The sequence below is a fragment of the Eurosta solidaginis genome, chromosome 3, assembly GCF_040869045.1.
Source record: "Eurosta solidaginis isolate ZX-2024a chromosome 3, ASM4086904v1, whole genome shotgun sequence".
Taxonomy (NCBI): domain Eukaryota; kingdom Metazoa; phylum Arthropoda; class Insecta; order Diptera; family Tephritidae; genus Eurosta; species Eurosta solidaginis.
Window position 1 is genome coordinate 77387656 of NC_090321.1, and position 26167 is coordinate 77413822.

Below are 26167 nucleotides of genomic sequence, written 5' to 3' on the forward strand. Positions count from 1 at the left end.
AGTGGAGTTATTTATTCAACAGTTTAGTGATTCGAACGTTAGTAAGAGGTTTCAAATAAGAGGAATTGCAGTAAATTCGTTACAATTGGTGTCAGAAGAGGAATGAATAAATTCCGAAGATTTTGAATACAATTTGGACATGGCAAAGTGGAGTGAATTAAAAATCCAGCAACTGAAAAAGGAGTTGTAGAACCGTGGACTGAATACAACCGGCAATAAGATCGAACTTCAAGCACGGCTACGAGAGGTAATGGAGTCGCAAGGAATTGATGTGGACGAGTATGTCTTTTATCCTGATGTGGAAGAATCAACAACAAAAATTGCAGAGAAAAACGAAACATCACAGACAGTTACGAGCACAGACTTGAACACGATTTTGGCTGCAATATCTGCTCAAACATCGACAGTAGCATCCAAGATAGAAGCACAGGAGGCACGCATTTCAGAAATGTCGTCGCAGATGTCATCCCAACTGGAAGAACAGAAGACATACATAGAATCCCAGATGGAAACACAGGAGACACGTATATCCGAAATTTCGTCGCAAATGTCATCTCAGCTGGAATCCCAGGAGAACCGTATAACAGCAAAGATTGAAGCACAGGAAACACAAATTTCATCACAGCTGGAAGAACAAAAGACATATATGGCAACTCAACTGAAAGAACAAGAGACACCCATAACAGTACAACTAGAAGCACAAGAGGCGCGTATATCATCAACCCTCGAAACGCGCATGGACGAAAAAATAATGCAGTTTGAAGAAAAAATCGAGGCAGAGGTGGATGATTTTAGAGGTCGTATACAGGAATTGCAACTTAATCGCCCGGACATTTCAGCGAGTAATCCAAAGGTAAAAACACCATTCTTTGACGGTTCTGTTCCTTTCCAGGTGTTTAAGCTTCAGTTTGAGAAGACCGTAACAGTGAACAACTGGAACGCTGAAGATAAAGTTGCTGCACTGTTCATGGCATTGAAAGGGCCTGCAGCTGAGATTTTACAAACCATTCCAGAGAGCGAACGGAACTGTTATGAAGCATTGATGGGCGCTCTAGAGAGACGGTACGGAACTGAGCATAGGAGACAGATATACCAAATAGAGTTACTGAACCGCTTCCAGAGGCCTGGTGAAACATTGCAAGAGTTTGCGTCGGATGTTGAAAGGCTGGCTACGGGACGTCGAAACAAAGCGAGCTACATACGGAAACCCAAAGCCAACATTCGCAGAAACGGTATCACATGCTCTGATTTAGGAAACCGCGTCGCTTCTGTGTAAGCCAGTTTTCAAAGCATGCCGTGTGGAAGTAGAAAGGCCAGAGTGGCTAGACGCAATTTTAGAAGCTTTAAAAGGAACGCAACAGAAGAATAATGGTGCATTCAAATGTTTCAAGTGCGGTAACCCAAGTCACATTGCTCGTCATTGCAGCACCGGTCCTGGTAGTTCCAACTTGGGTGGCCGTAAACGCAAAGCTGGAGGAGATAAGCAAGAGAGAGTCAGATGTAAAGTTCGAAAACTTGCCCCAGCTATTGAATGTCCTGTGATATCTGTGTCGCAACTTGGAAGGAAATCAAGCAGCCTTACCGTCAGAGGGAATGTGGATGGCAAAGAACGTGTACTGACTGTAGATACGGGCGAATCTCATTCCTTAATCCGATCTGATTTGGCCAACAGGAGAGTAAATCCATTACCTGGAGCAAGGTTGCGTACGGTCACTGGCGAGTATAACCAAGTCCGGGGAGAAGTGATATGTGAAGTCTTAATAGGGAAGGTCATGGTTTTACCCAAATTCGTTGTGGCGGAGATTGTTGATGGAGTCATATTGGGAGTGGATTTCTTGGTTGACCATGAAATCAAGATCGATATGTAGAGAAGGGTGATGCGTTATAAGAACCAGGATGTGCCACTTAACTTCAGTTTGGAGAAAGGGTTCAGCAGTAAGCTAGTGCTGGTCGAGAAGACTTGACAAAGACCACGAAAGTCAAAGGCAAAGGTTGATGGATCGAATGGGGCAAACAAAGCAAAATAAAAGATACCTGCGAGAGACACTGGCATTGACAAACCCAAATGGACGCACTAAAACGAAGGAAAGAATTTCGCTGAAACAATGCAAGGGTGGTTTCAAGCCAGGGCACACTACTGTTGTGAAGCGTCGGAACGATACTGATTATGCGAAGCCAATCCGTCAAGCGCAAGCTCTACGAAGTAGTTCATTGGCCAAACAACAGAGTGTGAGGGAACGAACCAGGATAATGAATAGTACGATGAAACACAGGTACGACGAGAACAAAAATTCGGAAGGTTTCTTGGAGTGAGATTTGGTACTGCTATACAAGCCTCACCGGCGGAAAGGTGTTCCATCCAAATGTTGGTGCAGTTGGAAAAGCCCGTGCAGAGTTGTGAAAAGGATCAGTGATGACATCTACCGTATAGAAACAATTGGGAAACCACGAAATAGAAGAGTGGTTCATTTGAAGAAGCTAGCAGCGTTTAGATCGAGAGATTTGTCTGATACGGACGATCAGCATCAGCAGCAAGCTAACAGTTGCGAAGTATAAGTGTATTTCAAGTAGTCTAATAAAGGTCATTTTGCTCTATTGAATAGTGGAGTTATTTATTTAACAGTTTAGTGATTCGAACGTTAGTAGAAGGTTGCAAAAAAGAGGAATTGCAGTAAATTCGTTACAATATGTTGCAGCGTCAAAACCCGAATATACCAATACCTGAAAGTAGCGACAAATGACGAGGGCCTGCTTATGCTTGTCTGGATCAAACGGTTGTATTGGCAGGTGCCGGATCTCGTCATAGTGCTTATGGAGATGTTCCGTAACCCCCGTGAAGGCGGGGCTAGATCAAGCAGTTGTTTGCTAGGTTTGTGGAAATTTAACAAAAACTGCCTGCTCAGCATTTCGTTGTGCTCTGGAATGTTGAGCTCTTTCACCTCACTACTTTCACTTTCCAACGTTTCTTTATCTTTCCCCTAGGTGCTGCCAGCAAGCGAATTGATGATTTTATTGCGGCTTTTTACTTTAAATAAAATTTCGGTGACATGCGTCTTGAAGGTCAGAGTTTTATCGAATGTTACTCCTAAAATCTTTGGGTGACTGACAGTCGGTAGTGTGACACCATCGGCATGAAGTCAAATATTTGCGCCATCTATTCCTTCCACGTCGTAAGCAGAGCGGGCGTGGATTTTATCGGTGCGCGAGGTGAAGAAACTAGAAATATCGGGGAGATAGCTGTTTATTTTAGAAACTAATTCATCAATTGAGGGGCCAGGTCCTGTTGCCATAAGCGTGCAATCGTCAGCATAGGAAATGATTGTAACTCCTTCTGGTAGTTTTAATATCTAGAAATTAAACAGAAGCGGGGAAAGGACAACACCCTGTGGTACCTAGGCTTTGAGATGTCGTTCCTAAATTGAACCGACGCTTGCCTACCATTCATATAATTTGCGATACATATTGTAACGAATTTGCTGCAAATCCTCTTATTTGCCCTTTTGCTAGGTTCGTATCGCTAAATTCACAATAACACTTATACTTTGCTACTCGCTGGCTTAATAACAAAACTGATTAATAACTCAAATGAAACTCTACTATTGGCCGCCAGATCGCATGCTTAAGCAAACTGATTGATAGCTCAACTCAAACTGAATTACTGAATTACAGCGCCTCTACATCTGTTGCCTTTTATACCCTTTGGTTTCCTCGTTCGCATTTTTCCAGAATCTACTAGCATTGTCCATGAGCTCTCAAACTTCTCCGCTATAACTAAAATTGCACAATTTTATACATCTTTTAGGCGCTTCCAGAATCTACTAGTCCAGTAGCTCTCAAACTTCTCAGATATATGCATGTGTTTGCGCATTGACTCTCCGCTGCTCGTATTCGTACATGGTACATATGTGTAGACGCAATTATTTATTCGTTTATGTAGATACATAAAGATTGAACTATTGATGTGAATGCTTGTAGTTTACAGTCTCTCGCGCGCACATAGGCGTATAAGTAAATGCATCTGTGTGTGACATCTCTTGGCTGCCTTATATATGTGTATACATGATTTGATTATTGACGTAAATATCGCTTAGCATGGCCTTAGTGATGGTATAGCTTAGTGATGCTAATATCCGTGACACTGCCCTCCACCTAAGTCTGATCGTCCCGATCAGACAAATCTCCCAATCTAACTGCCGCTAGCATCTCCAAATGTACCACTCTTCTAATCCGTGGTTTCCCAGTGGTTTGTATGCGGTAGATGGTATCACTGATCTTCTTCACAATTTTGTACGGGCCTTCCCAACTGCACCGAAATTTGGCTGGAACACCTTTCCGCCGGTGAGGGTTGTTTAAAATTACCAAATCTCCCGCCAAGAAACCTTCCGAATTAAAGTTCTTGTCATGCCAGTGTTTCATCTTACTACTCGTTACCCTGGGCCGTTCCTTCACACTCTGTTGTTTGGTCAATGAACCACTTCGTAGAGCTTGCGCTGGACGGATTTGCTTTGCATAATCGGTATCGTTCCCACATTTCACAACAGTAGTGGTCCGGCTTGAAACTACCCTCGCATTCTTTCTCGGAAATTCGTTGCTTCGTTTTCCTGCGTCTTTTAGGTTTTTTCAATGCCAGTGTTTCTCTCGCAGGTACTTTTGATTTTGATTTATTTGGCCCATTCGATCTATCAACCTTTGCCTTTGACTTTCGTGGTCTTTGTCGAGTCTTTTCCACCAGTGCCCGATTACTGCTGAACCCTTTTTCCAAACTAAAGTTAAGGGGTATGTCCTGATTCTTATAGCGCATAATTTTTCTCCGCATATCGATCCTGACGTCATGGTCAACCAAGAAGTCCACTCCCAATATGACTTCATCAACGATCTCCGCCACAACGAATTTGTGTAGAACCACGACTTTTCCAATTAATACCTCACATACCACTTCGCCTTGGCCTTGATTATACTCGCCTGTGACCGTACGCAACCTTGCTCCAGGTAATGACTTTACCCTCCTGTTGACCAAATCAGATCGGATCAAGGAATGAGATGCCCCCGTATCTACAGTCAGTACACGCTCTTTACCATCCACATTCCCTCTGATGGTAAGACTGCTTGATTTCCTTCCAATCTGCGATACAGATATCACAGGACATTCAATAGCCGGGGCAACTTTTCGTTCTTTACATCCGACACGCTCTTGCTCATTTCCGCCAGCTTTGCGTTTACGGCCACCCACATTGTTGGAACTATTAGGACCAAGATCGCAATGACGTGCAATGTGACCTGGGTTGCCGCACTTGAAACATTTAATAACTCCGGCATTTTTCTGTTGTGATCCCTTCAGTGCTTCCAAAATTGTGTCTACCCAATCTGGTCTTTCCACTTCCATACGATGAGCTTTGTATGCTGGTTTACTCAATAGTGAGGCCGTTTCCTGAGTCAATGCATGTGATACCGTTTCAGCAAATGTCAGCTTTGGGTTTGCGTATGTAGCTCGCTTCGTTTCCACATCTCGTATGCTATTTATGAAGCTCTGGATTTTTACCCTTTCAGTGTATTCCACGGGTGCGTCCGCATTTGCAAGATGAGCCAATCTTTCAATATCTGAAGCAAACTCCTGCAATGTCTCATTTGCTTTTTGGTAGCGGTTTTGCAACTCAATTTGGAATATCTGTTTCCTATGCTCGCTTCCGTAACGTCTCTCTAAAGCGCTCATCAATGTTTCGTAGTGGTTCCGCTCGTACTCTGGGATGGTCTGTAAGATTTCCGCGGCAGGCCCTTTCAGTGCCACGAACAGAGCTGCAACTTTATCTTCAGCATTCCATTGGTTCACTGCTGCGGTCTTCTCAAACTGTAGCTTAAAGACCTGGAAAGGAACAGAACCGTCAAAGGATGGTGTTTTTACCTTTGGATTGCTTGCTGAAACAGCTGGGCGGTTTAGTTGTAACTGCTCCATACGACCTTTTAACGCTTCTATTTCGGCATCAATTTTGTCCTCGAGTTGTAAAATTTTTGCATCCTGCTCTTCCAGTTTCACAAAGAGCTGCGATGATACCTGTTCCGAAATTTGTGCCGACATTTCAGATATACGTGCCTCTTGCGCTTCCAGTTGAGATGCCAAATATGTCTTCTGTTCTTCCAATTGTGATGTTATACGGGTTTCCTGCGATTCCAGTTGGGATACCATATACGTCTTCTGTTCTTCCAGTTGCGAAGAAATTTGTGTTTCCTCGCCATCAAGATGAAAGTCATACTCTTCCACATCAATTCCTTCTGCTTCCATTACCTCTCGTAGCCGTGCCTGAAGTTCAAGTTTAACGCCGCTTGTATTCAATCCACGGCTCCCCAACTCCTTCATCAGTTTCTGGATCTTTAATTCACTGAACTTTGCCATGTCCTTGTTGTCCTTTAGAATTTATTCAACAATTCCTCTTCTGACACCAATTGTAACGAATTTGCTGCAAATCCTCTTATTTGCCCTTTTGCTAGGTTCGTATCGCTAAATTCACAATAACACTTATACTTTGCTACTCGCTGGCTTAATAACCAAACTGATTAATAACTCAAATGAAACTCTACTATTGGCCGCCAGATCGCGTGCTTAAGCAAACTGATTGATAGCTCAACTCAAACTGAATTACAGCGCCTCTACATCTGTTGCCTTTTATACCCTTTGGTTTCCTCGTTCGCATTTTTCCAGAATCTACTAGCATTGTCCATGAGCTCTCAAACTTCTCAGCTATAACTAAACTTGCACAATTTTATACATCTTTTAGGCGCTTCCAGAATCTACTAGTCCAGTAGCTCTCAAACTTCTCAGATATATGCATGTGTTTGCGCATTGACTCTCCGCTGCTCGTATTCGTACATGGTACATATGTGTAGACGCAATTATTTATTCGTTTATGTAGATACATAAAGATTGAATTATTGATGTGAATGTTTGTAGTTTACAGTCTCTCGCGCGCACACAGGCGTATAAGTAAATGCATCTGTGTGTGACATCTCTTGGCTGCCTTTTATATGTGTATACATGATTTGATTATTGACGTAAATATCGCTTAGCATGGCCTTAGTGATGGTATAGCTTAGTGATGCTAATATCCGTGACAATATTTTTAGACAAGGGGGGAGGTGTGAGCCTTCTATGTTTTGGAGTAGCGTGCCGTGGTTGACTGTGTCAAAAGCTTTTGACAGGTCAAGTGCCACGAGCACCGTCCTATGATGGGTTTTTCCTGATTTAGTCCGTAATTAATCTTGGTGTTTACGGCATTTGGTGCGGTGTTGGTGCTGTGTATTTTATGGAAGCCATATTGGTGCGTGGCGAGGCAAAGATTTGCCGTAAATTGAGGGAGCAAAACGGTTCCAATGTCTTCGCTACTGGCGAAAGGAGTTATATCGGTCGATATGACTCGCCTTCGTTAGTAAAAGGGTAAATACTAGAGGGGTCGACTGTTAATACTCGTTGCGGGAAAGGAGTCAGAAGACGCGGACTGACATCGACAACAATAATCTGATGGCGGAAAATAAATGAGATATTTGCAGTTAAAGTTGGCAATTTTCATGTGGTTTTTATAAAATTGTTGTACACAGGTAAACATTGTGTGTACAAAGGGGTTTTGCACGGAAGGCCGCCAAATAAGAAAAAAGTGTTGTGCACAAAAATATTATGAATCTCACCCCCCGTTTCGGAGGGACCCGGCTTAATTTTTGGGTTTTTCGTTAATATCTTTTGAACGACTCAACATTTTCCGTCTTCGGCTTATTAATACTGAGGTCTGATATTTTTGGACGCGTATTAGCAGTCGGATCCCTGTTCTAGGCTTTTATCGAAAAAAATCAAAAATTGAAAACCTAGATCTGGCATTGCACCGACCGTCTTTGCATGGTATTTGAAGACCCAAACCACTGTGTCTGCTGTAAATAAAACTTGCAATATAACATAACATAAGCATTGCAATCGAATAGAAACAAGCCTCGAAAACAAAATGCAAATAGAACGTGTACGGTACGTTATTCGTTTTTTTTACTATGTACCCTTTATAATACATACATATGTATTAGGGTGGGTCAAATTTATTGTTGAAAAGGCACATCCAGTTTCTGAATATATAGGTCATACTGAGTAATATTGTTCACGGGACCATAGGTCTGAAATGAATTTCGTGCCTCCCTAATTTTGTTAGAAAATTTTATATCCCTCTCCGAATCCGAATTTGACATTTATTTTCGTGTATTTTGTTTGTGACATCCGCTATTCGGGTTGGGAAGAAGCCGCTATTCGGTTAGTATGACCCATAGAGTCAGAAATTGGATGTGCACCTGAAGTTTTTTCCCCCATTTTTCCCCATAAAATTTGACCCGCCTAAAGCTTTTTCTGTCTATCTCTGCCCTCCGCGCCCCCCCCCCCCCCCCCCTCCTCAAATGTTTCTTAATCCTTTTATTAAATCTTTCCTCTGTCTTTTTTGCATCATCTATCTCTATCTTCGTCTCACTCTTTCTCAGGCTCCTTCTCCTTAATTTGTTTCTCTTCTCTCAAGTTCTTCTCGTTCTTCTTCATCCTATATTGCCAGTCCTAGAGGGTCGTATGTATTTTGTTCCAGTCCCAGTCCCACTCCGAGTCTCAGTCCCATTATATTCCAAATTTCAGGCAAATCGAATAGGACGTATGTAAATAGGTATGTGGGTATTACTAATTCATGTCTTTATTTCGGCTTCGCATACATATTTATCAGTTCTGCCAGGTTGATGCGACTAAATCGAATATCACAATGAAAATTACTTTAAAGCTCTCAGCAACAGCATTCATTTGATATCCATATTGTATAAACACTGTCTAGGCATACTCGGGTCCACGTTTTGGCTTATATTTCGAGACCCTAGTCACCCAGGGTATGAAAATTACCCTCTACTAAAGCACTCATCAACAGCTTTCATTTGTTATTCATATACTATAAACACATTCTAGGGGTACCCGGGTTCACGTTTTGGCTTATAGCTCGAGACCCTAGTCACATATTGTACAAACACATCCCAGGATTACGCAGGTCCACGTTTTGATCTCAATACCCTAGCCAGAACGGGATAAACAGTATCCCATATCCGTCTCCTGGTTCTAAGCTACCTCTCCACCAATTTTCAGCCAAATCGGTTCATCCGTTCTTGAGTTATAAATAGTGTAACTAACACCACTTTCTTTTATATATATAGATAAAATATTACATATACGCAGTGGTGCACCTCTTTTCAGTTGGTGTGGATATGTTTGTACACGTGCTTATTTAATTTTACATACATATATGAGATATAACCTATCCTATCTTTCAAGTTAGATCAAACTACACACGGGGTGCAAAACAAATTCAAAATCGGTTCAGGAGTTTGGGAGGCCATCGCGGACACACAAAGTGACACGAGATTTTTAAATATAATAATAGTTATAATATTTGTATCATTTCGTGACTTTGTGTTTGCGAGTTTGTGACATTGCCTAAAAATGTGCGCAGATTTCGTGTTGGGGTTGATGATTTTAGTGATTTTTTTTACGAATTTTTGTGTTAGTCCCCATTTCAAAGCGTTTACATTGGTGTCATTCGCATTTTATTTAACCTTTCCCACGCGAATGCCAGGACATCAATGCATCGCAAGAAAATGCACTAGCTTACATTCGATAAAGACATATATTGCATAGGTGGATCGTACTTTCAGGCCAGATGCGATGAAATACGATCAAATCATTTATAAAAAGCGTCGCATTTGGAATTTGGAACCCAAGCTGACGCTTTTGGTCCAGTGTAAATGTTACATAAAAAAACTTACCGCATTTCACAAATATCACATTTATGAAGCTTTTCGCCGCTATGAAGTCGTTTATGATACTTTAAATGGCCTTTTTGCCTATAACATTTACCACAAATATCGCACTCAAGTTCGTTGCCTTGAAGTTTAAGTTGCTTGCCATCTTCAAGATTTTCTTTGCATCTGAATAAATAAAAAACACAGATAATCAAAGAAACTAAGAATAGGTTAGATGCATATTATCATGAAAATATGACGTCCAATAACCTCAATGGAATTAAAGTGAATTCATAATTTAATTATTTGTAAAGATGCAAATTGTAAACTTATTGTAAACATACTGTAACTCTACTTACATACCAAAAGCTGAATATTGTAGTATATTCATAGATAATAGGTATTTATAACCACAGCTAACATATCAAAACATGGAGATGAGCAATAAAGGAAAAAGAGGAAGAACTTACTTCCGCTAGAACATTGAACACCGTGACACGTCTTTTATTCAACAAGGAAAAAATTTCTCTAGTAATTGACTTTAAATACATATAAAATCGTTAATTTTATAACTCAGGTGTGGAGACAACCACACACCCCATTTGGAAAAATTTATATTTATTGGATAACTAAAATGGCCAACCCAAAACAAAAATTGACGAATACACCACAAGAGGCCGGGTGGAACTTCCTCCATCAGCCACAACGCAACAGTTGCGCAACCTATTGCAGAGCGTAGTGGGAGCTGGAGCAAATACAATAGCCTCTGCTTCTGACGAAACTGGCGATGCCGTCAATATTGATATTTATTCATTTATTTATTACGACTCTTAGAGCCTAGGTCAACACTTAAAAGCATTTATTATTATTAATTAACAATATGTACTATGTATGAAATTGAACTTAAATTAGTATTTGAATTCGAAACATGAATTTGAATTTGAAACATGTAACACAAATTCATTCGAATCCTAATATTTATTTTATATTCATTGATTGAGCATATAATCTTGTCTTAAATAAGTTATTATCACAATTCTTAATATTTGCAGGTAATTTGTTGAAGCATTTTAACCCTTTGTAAAAAAGACTATTTTTTTCAGACTCCGTTTTGTAATTAGGTAATTTAAAATCATTTCTCTGCCTCGTATTTCTGTCATGAACCTCGTAGTTAAATTTAATACTTGTTTTTAGATAATCAGGCAAATTTCTGGTTTTTAGATTTTATGTTGTATATAAACTTCATACTGTGGAAAAATATTTGCTGTTTTACGCTCGTCCAATTCAAACTTTGTAGCATATCTTTAATGGGGGTATCAAAACGTTTACTTAATATAAAGTGCATAGCTTTATTCTGCATTTTTTGCAGTTTATCGATTTGCGAATCCTTCAAGTTAAAGAAAACAGTAGAACAATATATGAAGTATGGCTCAAATATCGACCTATATAATTTTGCTTTATAATAACTACTCAAGTTTTTACAGGTTCTTTGAATGAAATATATTGTTTTAGCTATTTTAACTGTTATATAATCAACATGGCCATCAAATTTTAGTTTACAATCTATTTGAATGCCGAGATATTTAATCATCTGCACCTTTTCAATTTTAGTATTATTTATTTTAATAGTTTCAAAATGAGCAATATTCTTCCTTGTTATTACCATATATTTAGTTTTTTCAATATTGATTTTTAGTCTGTTATCACACAGCCAAATATAGAGTGCATCTAAATCACTTTGCAGTTTTCTCTTATTTCATGTTCATTCCTACCTTTTATGGAAATTAGTGCATCATCCTCAAATATTTTTATGGTACTGAATTTCAATATAGACTTAATGTCATTAATATAAATGTTAAATAAAATTGGAGCTAGCACAGAGCCTTGGGGTAAACCAATCTTAACGTCCACTTCGTCCGATCATGCGGAACCAATTATTCCTCTTTGTTTCCGATTTGTTAAGAAATTATCAAACCAATCTAATTCAATATCTTTAATCCCAAAGCTTGCTAATTTTTCTTATAATATTTTCTGATCAAAGGCTCTTTTGAGATCAATGAAAACTGCAGTGATCGACTTTTTGTTATTAAGTTCTTCTATCCATTCAGCTATAACCATGTTTAAAGCTGTTTCGCAAGAATGATTCTGTCGAAATCCTGACTGTTGTGGTATAAGTATCTTATTATTTTCTAGATATTGAACTAATTGATTTTTAACCACCAGCTCTAAAATTTTCTCATCACTGGTCAAAGTATTTATGGGTCTCAGCTCCTCTGCTTTAATAGTATTTGCAACTTTTTCTATTGGGACTATAGTCGAGGTTTTCCAAATTTGAAATATGCCACTGCTTTCATTTATAATTTGAGCATAGAAAAAACCTAAATATGGTATTACATCTTTCACAACACCATCTGATAACAATTTTTTTCCACCTCTTTTGGCTTTAAACTTACTGACTATTTTTACGATGTATGTCATCCGTGCTAACTTGGTCAAATTTAAAAACACAATTAGTTAGACTAGGTATATTAGCATCTCTATCAAATACTTCTATATTGCTACAAATCTCTTGAATGCTATCCACAAAATATTTATTTAAATTGTTGGCAATTTCCGATTCATTATCATATATTAATCCATTTATTACTATTTTCTTTATTGGTGAAGTTTCCTTTCCCATACTTATTTCCTGTTTGAAATGTTTCCACATAATTTTACTATCATGGCTTCTACTATTTATTTTATGTTCCATATGTTTGATTTTTTAAATTTTCACAAGCTCTTTGTATTTTTTTTTTATGTTTCCCATTCTCCTGAAGTTTGCGCCAGTTTATACAGTTCAAATTTATATTTACTCATATTGGCTAACTCATTGTCATACCATTTATTCATTAAATTGAATTGAACAACTTTTTCATAAGTTAGATTTTGAATAACACTCAAAATATTGATATTAATGATCAAATCTTTATTATCCAAACTTACTCTGTCAAAATTGCTATAATCACATATGCGCAATTGATTTGCAAGTGATTCAATATTATAGTACTCCCATGACGTAATTTTTATAGTGCTCGTCATTCTAAATTTAGGGCTTATTTTTATCTTAAATTGTATTGTTTCATGATCGGAAATTTGGTGATCATCTAACTTTTCACACACTATGTCTTTAGTATTCGAAAAAAGTAAATCAATTTTTGTTTTGGATACATCGGTTATACGAGTATCAAAATCAATTGTTTGATACATACAGTATGATTTAAAAAGTTCAACTAATTATATGCTATATGTTGACATATTATTTAAATTAATATTAAAATCGCCCACAAGAATGTTATTTACAGACAGCTCACTAGTACTACCTAAGACGGTACGTAAGTAGTTTATGAAATCCGCATCGCTTGTGCTCGGTGAGTGATAAACCACACCGATTTGCCATTTTGGGTTAAAATGCTTCAATTTAATAAAAATACACGACATATTTTTGGCTATTGCTTTATTATACTTAATGCTAAATTCGATCGAATCATGTAAATACACCAGAACACCACCAGTATGCCTACTATGTGAATCACATCTGACTAGGTTATAAGTTTGTATGCTCAACTCCTGATTCGTTATTATTTGTGGTACATGTTTCAGCACACAGTATTAAAGCTGGATTTTTAATTTCAAAGTCTTTCAAATTCTGCTTTGTTCCCTAAAATACTATTTATATTGTGATACAGACAAATTAGAATGCTCCTATTTGATTGCTACTTTCTAGTTTCGTTTTAACCTGAATGTATCTTCTATATGCTGGGCATTCTTCAATTCAATTATTTTATGAGATTTTCCGTTTCATATGCAGTCATTTATTACAACTACGTCATTTTTTTCAGCAATATGTTCTTTTTTTTATTTTTTTCAAAATTTTACTTCATATGCATACATTTGCTTATTTCATATACAGTAACTCATGTGAATAAGTGACATAGATCCAAAAAAATTTAAAGGACTTAAGAATATTACTTTATTGTACTTAAATTGAATGGACTACAAATCTCAATACTCTAAAAAATTCTAGAAATTCGGAAAAAAAATTAAAATTTTTTATGAAAATTCGTCGAATTTTTGAAACATTTTTTAAATATAATTTAGTTTTTGTTATAGATCGTGACAAATTTTCTTATGGCAAATTAGTTAAAATAAATTTGCGAAAGCGAAAATTGTAAGAATTGTCCAAAAAGGGGTGTCTACTTATTTATGTGAGTGACTGTACATATGTACATACATATTTTGTATTTATTTGAGTATTTATCCTGGCACTACAATTTTTACAAAATTATTTTATAGTACCAGTCAGGAATGTAAAAGTAAATTATAATATTAATAACAATGTAAATAATTAAATTAATTATGTGAAAATTACTTATTACAAAAACTTAAAAGTAAAGTATCATACACAGTAGAAAAGACTATAGATTTAAATTAAATAAAACCTGATCCAAGAAAAAGTTATAGGGTAGGTTATCATTTATAACTATGTTATTATTCGCTATCATCACTTTCATTCGATGAGTCACTTGTGGAATAGTCATGAGCATCAGCAACACTACTGTGAAAGCTTGAAACAACTGGGGTATTTACTGACTCCTCAACATTATCGGGGGACATTAAATTTAAGACTTCTGAAGTCAGACTTTTAAATTTTTTCTTAGGTATCTCCCTAAAACTGTTAACTAAAGGATCCGATGTTATAAGCAACATATTCATAAGATCTCTATTCGTGGCTTCACGCGACTGCTTTTGTGTGTTATCATCCCTGAATCGTCTCAAATCTTTGTTACGGGCTTCCTGTGCTTCCTCAGAAAGTTGACCAATAGGTAAAATTGCTGATTTTATAATATCAGTACTATGCACTAAGATTTTATGAACTGTAACAGGCATATTAAACCATGGATAGAGATCTATGTATAGTTTTTTAGTCTCGACCGCAAATTTTTCAAATCTTTGGATATTTATATTGTACCCAGATGCTAATGCGCGAAGGAGAGTGTCGAATCTTTTGATGGGCGTAACATCCAATCCCGTAATCTCAGCACTAACCTCAGAATTTTCGAAAAACCTACGAGCAGTATTGCCGAAACCTGGTTTTGGTTTATCTACTATCAATCCAAGTTGTGCAGTATTTATATTACATTCAGGTATTGGCGTAGATGCTACCAAATGGGGTTGTTTTGTGTAGCGTTCCTGTGTGGTTATACCTGCATTAGAATTGCTTTGTATGTACCTGTTTTTATGCCTTGGTGACTGGTGCGGTAGGTTGTGGCAGGTTGAAGTCAGTGATCTTCGCCTTTTTACTTTTGGTGTGCTCTTGTTGTTTGTTCCCTGTACCTAGGAATTGGTTTTGCCGTTTGTAGATCAGCTTTAATGGTTCAAATATCTCGTCGGAGCTGGTACGTACATACATCCTATTTTATTTGTAGAGATAACTAAATCTGCAAAAAAAAAAACAAATTAAAATAGATGTGCAAAGAATTCGCAATGGTTTTTTCTTTCGACTATTAGAGAATACTTGCGACTATAGCATATGTAAAATTTAGCCCGGATATCTGCGGATGTATGTAACTTTTTTGTCCCTAAATTTAAAAATATAGAGAAAAAAAAGCTTTTCTTCTTAATAACGGAATGTTAAATATATTGAAAATACTCTAATTGCGAAAGAATTACTATTAAAAAATTTTACTTACCTTCGAGCTTAGAATCCATGAAAAAAATTATATAAAAGTGTTCACTTAAAATAAATATGAAGCTTAATATTCAAAAAGAATTTTGCAAATTAATCAATGCATTTTACGGCCACTCCTACCTTCTTACTTCAATTACTCGATATATATGAGCAAAAATATCAAAAAAAAAGCAAAAATCCCATTATTTTGTTTGTTTTCTTTCATTTCTCATTACACTTTTCTTGGAATAAGAACTTTGTTTTTGTCCAGCTAGCTTGTTCTACACGAAACACTGTGCACTGGTGTTACATGACATTCTGTTGGTTCAATCACTGTTTTTAGCGCTACTTTCGTATGTTTGTTTTTCTTAGCTTTATCTTTTGGTTTAATAACTATCCTATTTTAATATTAGTGCGGCTGCTTCTGCATATGCAATTTTGTTTTTAACATTTATGTTGCTGTTGCTTGCATTATTTCCCGATAAAACTTCGGTCAATTTTTCGTTATTTGTTTCCATTGTTTGTGCCAATTCTGCTAATATGTCTTTTCTCATTTGATTTATTTTAATTTCCACATTATGTTCTAAGAGTGAATTGAAGTCTGTCATTAGACCGACTTTCAACTGTTGAATCTTATTAAATAATGCTTCTTCAATAATGTCCTTCATTTCTACATTTCCGAGCCTCTTTTGGTCACAATTTTGTATCAAATGTTTGATTTCAACGAATTTGGTGTTTGTATCACATAACGAACATTGATTGCAAAACCACTTTATATTCGCATTTTCACTCAACAATTTAATTTCTTGTCTTTTCATATTGCTGCATTTTATGCAGAAAAAAGAACCATAGCCCCCCGAACATGAAATTGAATCGTCTATTTGCACTAATTTTACCATGCTCTCTTTGCACTCGGATGGCGGCATTTTGCCATCAATTTCTTAATACATTTATTTAAATCAATAATATGGCTTATAATTCGCATCAATTTAAAAACTGACACGGATCTAACAAAAACACGTCTGACCTTTAAGCATTCAATCTACATACATGCCACTACTACTGCCGTTGCCACCAATATAGTAGACACTAATACTGCCAATTTTTATTTTTATTTATTTTAATGCTGCCAAAGCCTCTAATATATTAAGTGCTAATACTGCCACTGCCGATCCTAGTACAACCAACGCCGCACTTACTGTCGATGCCGCCAATATCAATAATATCCCCGACGATGCCGCTGCAGCTGCTACAGCCACTACCTTCAACAGTGCTAGGGACCAACTAGCTATAACAATCCTTAGCGAACTAGACTAAGAGGTCGTAGCATCGAAGAAGAGGCTTGAAATCTTGACACTAATCAAGAGAATCGAATATCTCGACTGTCGGGTCTCCATCAAGAAAAAGCTACGTCTAGACTTTGGAGATATCGAGCACGCTCTCCCGAAATTCAACGGAGATAGCTTCAAGCTTCTTGCTCTCCTCCGTGCGCTAAGTGCACGAGTCTTCCTATCAACAACAACCGCACTAAACTACGACGCCCTAAAGAAGGCGCGGACCGCCGAACGCAAAGCGTGCCAATATTGCCGAAACTAAGCTAATAGATTTTTTCATCGACGGTATGGGGAACTCGGTTCAGAACATTCAACTCTTGATGATGGCACGCACTCTCGACGAATTGAAGACATTGGTAAGTCGCTACCAACAAAAATTTACTGCGACCAACGTCACTGGAAATGCTCCCAAGCAGCTCATCACAACAAACTTAAAATAACAATCAACAACAACAAACACTGGGCAAAGAACAACAAAACCTAAAGTACATTCGACGCTGTGCTTTAATTGCTAGCGACATGGGCACATGAAGTCCAACTGCCGATATCCACTACGCCCAGATGGAGCATGCTTCCGCTGTTGGCGCATGGGCCATGACCATCGTTCTTGCTCGAATCCGGCCAAAGTTTTGAAACCACGGGATGATGTGGCCTTTGTTGCAGACGAACAGACCTAGCGGAAGCCGCAATTGGCGCATTTAATTTTGTAAGTATAACATTTAAATTGGCTAGGGAAACAATATGTGATAAAGTACTTTCTTTATTTGACACCAGCAGTCCGGCTAGCTTCAAAAAGGCGTCACTTGGCCCAAAAAATTTTGTATGAGAGCATTCCAATGTAGTCGAATCCAATTACAAAGCCATTGGAAGAAATAATTTAATTATATTAAAAAAGTGAAACGTAAAATACAGTTTTTAAATAAATGAAACGAAATTGAATTAAATATTATACCAAATGAGAATATGAACATACCAGTTATTTTGGGGTTTGACTTTCTGCATACTTTCTATATTGAATTAAAAAATAGCGTAAGAAAATACACTAAGGAAAAGTTATTAGAAATGAGAGATAGCTATGAACCTAGTTTGTAGCTATGATATGATGACTCAATCAGTAATTAGTTCCGACGTATACCCTGCCGTTATGTCGATTGATGACGATAAATATATCATCATTTACATGGACGACATTCTTCTTGCAACCGAAAAATTCGAAGAACACAAAGATTTATTGAAAGCTGTACTAGAACGACTCCCTCTACGGAATTTGAAACTCAATGTCAATAAATGCAAATTTGGATACGATGAAACTTAGGGTATACTGTGACTCGTACGGGAATACTACAAAATGCCTTTCAGGATCTTAAGTCTACGTAAGTAAAAAGCCCAGTCCTGGCTATATATCCTCCAGAACGGGAAACGGAACTTCATTACGACGCCAGTGGCATACGTTTTGGCTGTTTTGCTGCAACGTCAAGATGACAAGAAGTTCCACCCTATTTTATACTTTTCCAAGACTGCTTCCAGCGCCGAATCAAAGTACCATAGATTCGAGCTGGAAACCTTATCTATAATATACGCACTAAGAAGATTCAGGCCATACTTGGAGGGCATACCCTTCGCAATAGTTACCGACTGCAATGCACTGACAATGACTCTGGAGAAAAAACAACTAAACCCTCGAATCGCTAGATGGGCTCTTGAGCTTGAAAATTATAATTACAAAATAAAGCATAGACGGGGAGCTTCCATGAGCCATGTTGACGCCCTTAGCAGACGACGAATCGCCTACGTCATAAATGCAGACGACGAAGTGACAGAGGGACCTATTTTACATCCATGGAGTTGGTTGCTTTCTTGACGAGGCAGAACATAGGTCATGTCAAGGTCGCTGCTGCCTCTCCGCAGACCAACGGGCAAGTGGAAAGAGTAAACAGGATATTAAAATCTATGTTAGGGAAGTTAACAAACGAAATAAACCATTATGACTGGGTTAAAAGATTACTTGAGGTTGAGTATGCTATAAACTCAACCCATAGCACCTGCCGGGGTACACCCAGTCACCTTTTGTTCGGTGTTGAGCAGAGAGGAGTCGTCGTAGACGAATTCACTGAAATCTTTCAGAACAAAATATGCCCAGATAATGGACGGGATTTAGAGAAGATACACAAAGATACATCGAATTCCATCCAAGCTAGGCAGGAATATAATAACATACGCTCCGGCAATGGTCACTTCGGGGCTAAGACAAACATATAGGCGACTACGTTGTCGTGAGAAATGTCGATACAACAGTCGGAAGTAATAAGAAACTTATACCACAATATAAGAGCCCTTATGTAATCCATAAAATATTAGGAAACGATAGAGACATAAAATATAACGTAAGAGACATAAATAATTGCCAGTAAGAGACATAAATAATTGGCGGCAGGTGTCTGGAGGGTGTTGTAGTATTATGCATGGTACCTCCTTATGTCAATACGTTTGTAGTATTATGCAGCACATTCTAATACGCCAATGTACTTTCTATGCAGACCACCCATATTGCATTCACATTACAATATCGACCTAAATACATTTCGTTTACCCCAACGCAGCGGGAGTTCAACATCACTTACTAATGCCGACAACAAGACCTGTATACGGTTACATTTCTACTGGCGCATTGACGAGTTCGTTAATAGCGTGACCGCATCAATGCGCCTGCCAAAATATTTCTACAGTTAAAATTTTTTAAAGTAGGTCAAACTTATATGCTGACTCAGTATGTAAATGTTAAGAATGTAATTTATTAGTGTTAGTGTAAATGCGTATGTGTAGAATAGATAATATTGTACAAAAGGAAGGACAATTCCAAAATAAAATCAATCGCATTCTAATGCTATAGATCGGCGAAACATTTTCGTTTCAATTTATTGCATGGCGATCCTGCCAGCCTGATCTTCAATCAGCTGAAAATTTTCTCATAAGCAAAATTCGCTAGATCTCGCTGACCAGAGATCCTGCCAAGTCGGTCTCGGAAGTAGTTTTAAAATTAAAAAGGACTAATTTTTTCTAAAAGTCCTCGAAATATACATTTTAAAAAATTTTTTTATTAAAACGGACTAACTTTTTCTAAAAGTCCTCCTCCTACATACTAACTGGACTCTGCCATGCAACAAAAGCAGGACATTTCAAGCAGTGCTACATGGTAACAAACACAGGCATTTCAAGTAATGATTGGACATTAAAGGAGATACGATACAGCAATTCAGCATTTTACATAATTATATTTGCAAGGACACTTTTTCGTACCAAAGAAAAAGAATAGAGATGGAAAAGTTAAATCAAATTGTAGACACAGCATAAAAAGGAGTGGAATATTACAAGGATAATAATTTTGGCCGGCGGCAGTAATCATAACAACTGAGGCGGGCAGCATGAATGGTGACTATTATTTATAAGTATACAATAAACCTTAGCATGAATTGAGCGGCCTTAGGGACGAAGTTTTTGCCCAGGAAATTTTTTTTTCACTCTTTCTTATTTAAGTTAGAATTAACATTTCACCATAGGACTAGTGTAATTGAAAAAAAAGTGTGTCAAAAAAAAAGAACAAAAATTTGCAAATAATTTGTCAAAAAAAAAAAAATTTAAAAAAAAACCAAAAAAATGTCAGATCATTATAACTAAATAAGTAAGTAAATTGGAATGCTCAGGTCGTCCTTATAAAAACAGCTTAAATTTGGAATTCTTCTTTTATATTCACTGATGTTTTCCAAAGATAGAAATGAACAAATGGGAACAAATTTATGAGGCGTTATCTGAAGAAAAAATTAAAGCAGAAAAAGCATACAAATGTATAAATAAAAATACCACAATAAAACCAGAAACAATAGTAAAACATTTGAACACGATCGTAGCAGCTCTAAATAATATAGGGCAGGTGATCAATAAGGTAAATAATATACTCACCAAAAAGCACCAAATAGAAACTTACCAATTCTTTCCTACGTACGAGATAAATTAGTATCTTCTCTAGCCAGATACAACATAGAAATAGCTATACCAACCATAGTAGAAGAAAAATTCCAGGTTGATTATAGCTCAGTTCTAACAGAAATTTCCCGGAACCGCACCCCATCACCATCTTTGAGTCAGACTTCATCGGTGGAAGAAAATAAACCATTCAATTACCCAGTCATTAATATCACAATGGGACAAACCGTAGTAGAATTCATAAAAACCGCCTCATCAGTGCTACCAGAGTTTGGTGGTAAGCCTGAAAATTTGCAGTTTCCTAGACGCCCTTGGTATCCTCGACAAAATCAAAGATAATCACGAAACTTTAGCAATAACGCTGATAAAAACAAAATTAAAAGGCACAGCAAGAAATTTTATTAGCAACGAAACTACAATTGCACAAATAAAATTAAAATTGAGAACTGCAATAAAAGGCGAATCAGTGGAGGTTTTGACAGCAAAACTCCTGAATATCCAACAGCGCAGTAAAACAGCAAACCTATACACTGCAGAAATAGAAAAGATAACTAGGTCATTGGAGGGAGCATACATCTCGGATGGCTTAAACCGAGACTTGGCAACCAGATATGCAATCCAAGCAGCAGTCAAGAGCCATGTGTAAGAACTGCTCCAAAAAGAAAGTGAAAATGATCATGCAAGCGGGAACGTTCACAACAATGAACGATGCAATTTCAAAGTTCACAAACAGTTGCACGGAAATCACAGGCAGCTAGAACACAATTTTAAATATACGGCAACAAAATCAATATCGAAGTAATTTCCGTGGAGGTTATCTAAATAACACGGAAGTTATAGAGGCGGAAGGTTAAGACCACAACCAAGGAATAACAATAAGAATACCACAAGACCAAATAATAATACCCAAAGAGTTGCAACCCATATGGAAATAGGAATTATAGCCAGACACGTAACGTACGCAATTGTATGCACCAGGAAAACCAGCAGACTCCACTTTAAGAGCAATAAGCAAAAAAATATGTGTACTAAACCTACACTTAAATAGCTACATATCCACTAAAACGACTCTAAGTAACTCAGTTGCAAAGCTCCTAGTAGATACAGGAGCAGATATTTCAATAATAAACAAGTAAGAACGGGACTGTCTTCGGCTGTGCCTATAAGAAATATATAGTGAACAGACCTAAACAATTTTTAAGATAAATATAAAAAAAACAGGTAGGTACTTTGTGTGAGGATGCAAAGTTTCAGGTTTTTTGTTTTTTGAAGCTTCTAGCGGTAAAAAAGGGGCAAAAATTACAGTTTATATAGGGTATATAATAGGCCGGGTTGATTTGTGGGAAGGCAAAAAAATCGCCCATTGCTCTGTGAAAATCATATTCTAGGGATCAAAATAAGAAACTTTGCCGAAGGAACCATACCTCTAAAACGAATTCTGATGTCCCCCCCTTTGGGTCGTAGGGGAAATTGTGAAAAATTCCACTTTGAAATGCCTATGTGTTTTCTTTTTGGAGTTTATTTTTCTCTTTAGAAATTTTTTTAGTCAGAACATATGTCAATGAAAAAATGAATTTAACTTAGTAATAGAAAAGAAATTAAAAAAAATTATTAGAAATTAGCGTTTTGACAAACCCTTTTAAAACCAAGGCATCACTGTGATGCATTTGCATGTCGTAAACATAGTTGTGTGGGTTTTTTATTCAACCGTTTTAAAAAATGAAGGTATCACTGTAACACAATTGCAGATCGTAAAATTGCTTGTGTTGTTTTTTTTAAGCCACCACAAGACACAGCAGGTAGAATTGAAATTGCCCCTACCCAAAAGTTCGACCCAAAGGGGGGGGGGGGGGGGGGGGGGGCATGAGAATTCGTTTTAGAGGTATGGTTCCTTCGGCAAAGTTTCTTATTTTGATCCCTAGAATACGATTTTCACAGAGCAATGAGCGATTTTTAAATCGAACCACCGATCTCTATGATTTTTTCAGACAACAATATATGCTATATACGTAAGCATTTGGTGAAATTTGAAGCTTCTAGCTGTTAAAATGGGGCAGAAATTGCGCAAAGTTTCTTATCTGAACAATCGGTTGTACTATGTATACCACCGATCTCAATGATTTTTTCAGACATCAATATATGCTATACACGTAAGCATTTGGTGAAATTTGAAGCTTCTAGCTGTTAAAATGGGGCCGAAATCGCAAAAAAAAAAATATATATACTATATATACCATCATATATATATTATATATATCACCGATCTCTATGATTTTTTGACACAACAATATATACTATATACGCAAGAAATCGGTGAAATTTGAAGCTTATAGCTGTTAGAATGGGGTAGAAATTGCGAAAAGTTTCTTATCTGAACAATCGGTTGTATGTACTATATATACAACCGATCGCTATGATTTTTTCAGACAACAATATATGCTATATGCGTAAGCATTCGGTGAAATTTGAAGCTACTAGCTGTTAAAATGGGGCAAAAATTGCGAAAAAAAATATATATATACTATATATACCACCATATATATACTATATATACCACCGATCTTTATGATTTTTTCAGACAATATATGCTATATGCGTAAGCATCCGTTGAAATTTGAAGCCTCTAGCTCTTAAAATGGGGCAGTAATTACGAAAAGTTTCTTATCTGAACAATCGGTTGTGGGGGATATATACTATATATACGACCGATCTCATCAATTTTTTCAGGCAACAATATGTGCAATATACGAAATTATATGGTGAAGTTTGAAGATTCAATCTGCTAAATTGAGTAAGATATGACAAAAAACCTCTTTTTCTGAAAAATCGGTTGTATGAAGGATATATGCTATAGTAGTCCGATCCGGCCGGTTCCGACAAATGTCTAATCGGACACCCAAATACACCCGCTCACCAAATTTTATCAAGATATCTCAAAAATTGAGGGACTAGTTTGCATACAAACAGACAGACGGACAGACGGACATGGCTAAATCAACTCAGCTCTTCATCCTGATTATTTCGGTATACTTAATGGTGGGTCTATCTATTTTCCTTTAAGGACTTACAATTTTGGGTTTCGTGACGAAATTAATATACCATTTCATTTTCATGAAAGGTATAAAAAGAATCAAATAGAGAATCATACAAAAATAAATACAACACAAATAATAGATTTAAAGGGCATATGTCAAGGCATCACCAGTACAATAGCCACAGTCAAAGCGGACTTAAAAGGTGATGACCTTCTAATTTATCATAAATTTCATGTCGTAGAAGACGATTTCCCAATACCATGCGATGGAATCATAGGTTTAGACTTTATTAAGAAATATAATTGCATTCTAGATTATGGCAAAACAGAGGATAAACTAATCCTAAGACCATACGATTTTCCCCAAACAATAACAATGCACCTAACAAATTGTCTGTCCGTCAATACAATTACGATCCCTGCTAGATCTGAAGTAATTAGACAAGTAACAGTAAACACTGATAGTAAAAACATCTTCATACCCCATCAACAATTATCTGAAGGCATTTTTATAGCAAAAACTTTCGTCAGAATTATTAACACAACAAATAAAAACGCAATTATTCAAAATTACAAAATTAATACTGAAAATTTGGGTGATTACGCACTAATTGAAGCAAGTAATGATACAGAGAAATTAAAAAGATTAACCAAAAACTTCTCAAAATTTGTCAATTCTCAATTAACATCATTATGCACAGAATTCATTGACATATTTGCACTAGAGACAGAACCAATTTCCTCTAATAATTTTTACAAACAAAAACTACACATGAAAAACGACACACCAGTTTACATAAAAAACTATAGATTGCCCGAGACACAAAAAGGGGAAATAAGCAAACAGGTTAATAAGTTGATCGAAGATGACATTATAGAACCTTCAATATCAGAGTACAATAGTCCAATTTTACTAGTACCTAAAAAATCACTACTAGGGAACACAGAAAAAAGATGGAGATTGGTAGTTGACTACAGACAAGTAAACAAAAAATTAGCAGCGGATAAATTCCCACATCCAAGAATTATGACACTAGCATTTGCAGGTCTCAAACCATCTCAAGCGTTACATTATATGGATGACTTAGTTGTATTAGATTGCTCTGAAAAACATATGTTAAAAAACTTACTGGGGGGATTACCCCCGGACCCGGGTTTTCTGAGGGGGTTTTAGTTGTTCCATGTGCAATTTTTAAGCCGAATTTCAAAAGCAACGAATATCTGCATTTCGTTTTAATATTATAGTGAAGTGTGAAAAATAAAAATCTATATATAAAAGGAAAGGCTAAAATGTGTGTTAGTTGGTCGCCGGTGTTTGAAGAGATGCGTCGGTCGATTTTGTTCAAACGTGGACCTGGATACCCTTAGAATGTGTTTATATAATATTGTGACGAATACTAGCAACACTAAGGGGTACTATCATCTCTAAGCCGATACTGAGTAGTGACTTGTATGTACATAACCAAATTAATCAATATGTCTACACATATGTACGTACACGCAGCGGAGAGCGCAACGCACAACCACATGCATATATCTGAGATACTCCTGAAAGTATGCAATAAGTGTGCAAGTATTACTCACATATACACGCGCAAGGGCTATGAGAGAAGCTATAAAAATTGTGCATCAGTAGTTATAGCTGAGAAATTTATAGCTGATAACTAACTAGTAAGTTCTGGAAATAGAAGCGCCTAGATGCACGATAATCAGTTTGATTTAAGACGCTATCTGGCGAGCAATAGTAGTGTTATTGTGAACAGCGGAGAAGCAACGCACAACCACGTGCATATATCTGAGATACTCCTGAAGGTATGCAATAAGTGTGCAAGTATTACTCACATATACACGCGCAAGGGCTATGAGAGAAGCTGTATAAATTGTGCATCTGCAGTTATAGCTGAGAAATTTATAGCTGATAACTAGTAAGTTCTGGAAATAGAAGCGCCTAGATGCACGACAATCAGTTTGATTTAAGACTCTATCTGGCGAGCAATAGTAGTGTTATTGTGAAGTACTTTAATAAAGGCCATTTTGCATTATTGAATAGTGGAGTTATTTATTCAACAGTTTAGTGATTCGAACGTTAGCAGAAGGTTGCAAATAAGAGCAATTGCACTAAATTCGTTACAATATGGATATCAAAACTACATACGTCCTATTCGATTTGCCTGAATTTTGGTATATAAATTTGCCTATATTAGTATTTACGATCCTTTTTTCCGGGAAGTAGACCAGAGACGGACTGGGACTGAGACTCGGTGTGGGGCTGGGACTGTGACTGGAACAAAATACATACCACCCTCTGGAACAGGCAAT

At 37.1% G+C, this 26167-nt stretch overlaps 1 protein-coding gene across 3 annotated transcripts in view; it reads right to left on the reverse strand.

Annotated features, from left to right (window-relative positions):
* Nucleotides 1-26167, reverse strand: part of LOC137244025 (zinc finger protein draculin-like) — a 189921-nt gene that overhangs the window by 139897 nt on the left and 23857 nt on the right. For all 3 annotated transcript variants that reach the window (XM_067772453.1, XM_067772454.1, XM_067772452.1), the window contains exon 2: nt 9814-9975. In XM_067772453.1, coding sequence (XP_067628554.1) covers nt 9814-9975 — 162 coding nt within the window. The remainder of the gene's footprint in view (nt 1-9813; nt 9976-26167) is intronic.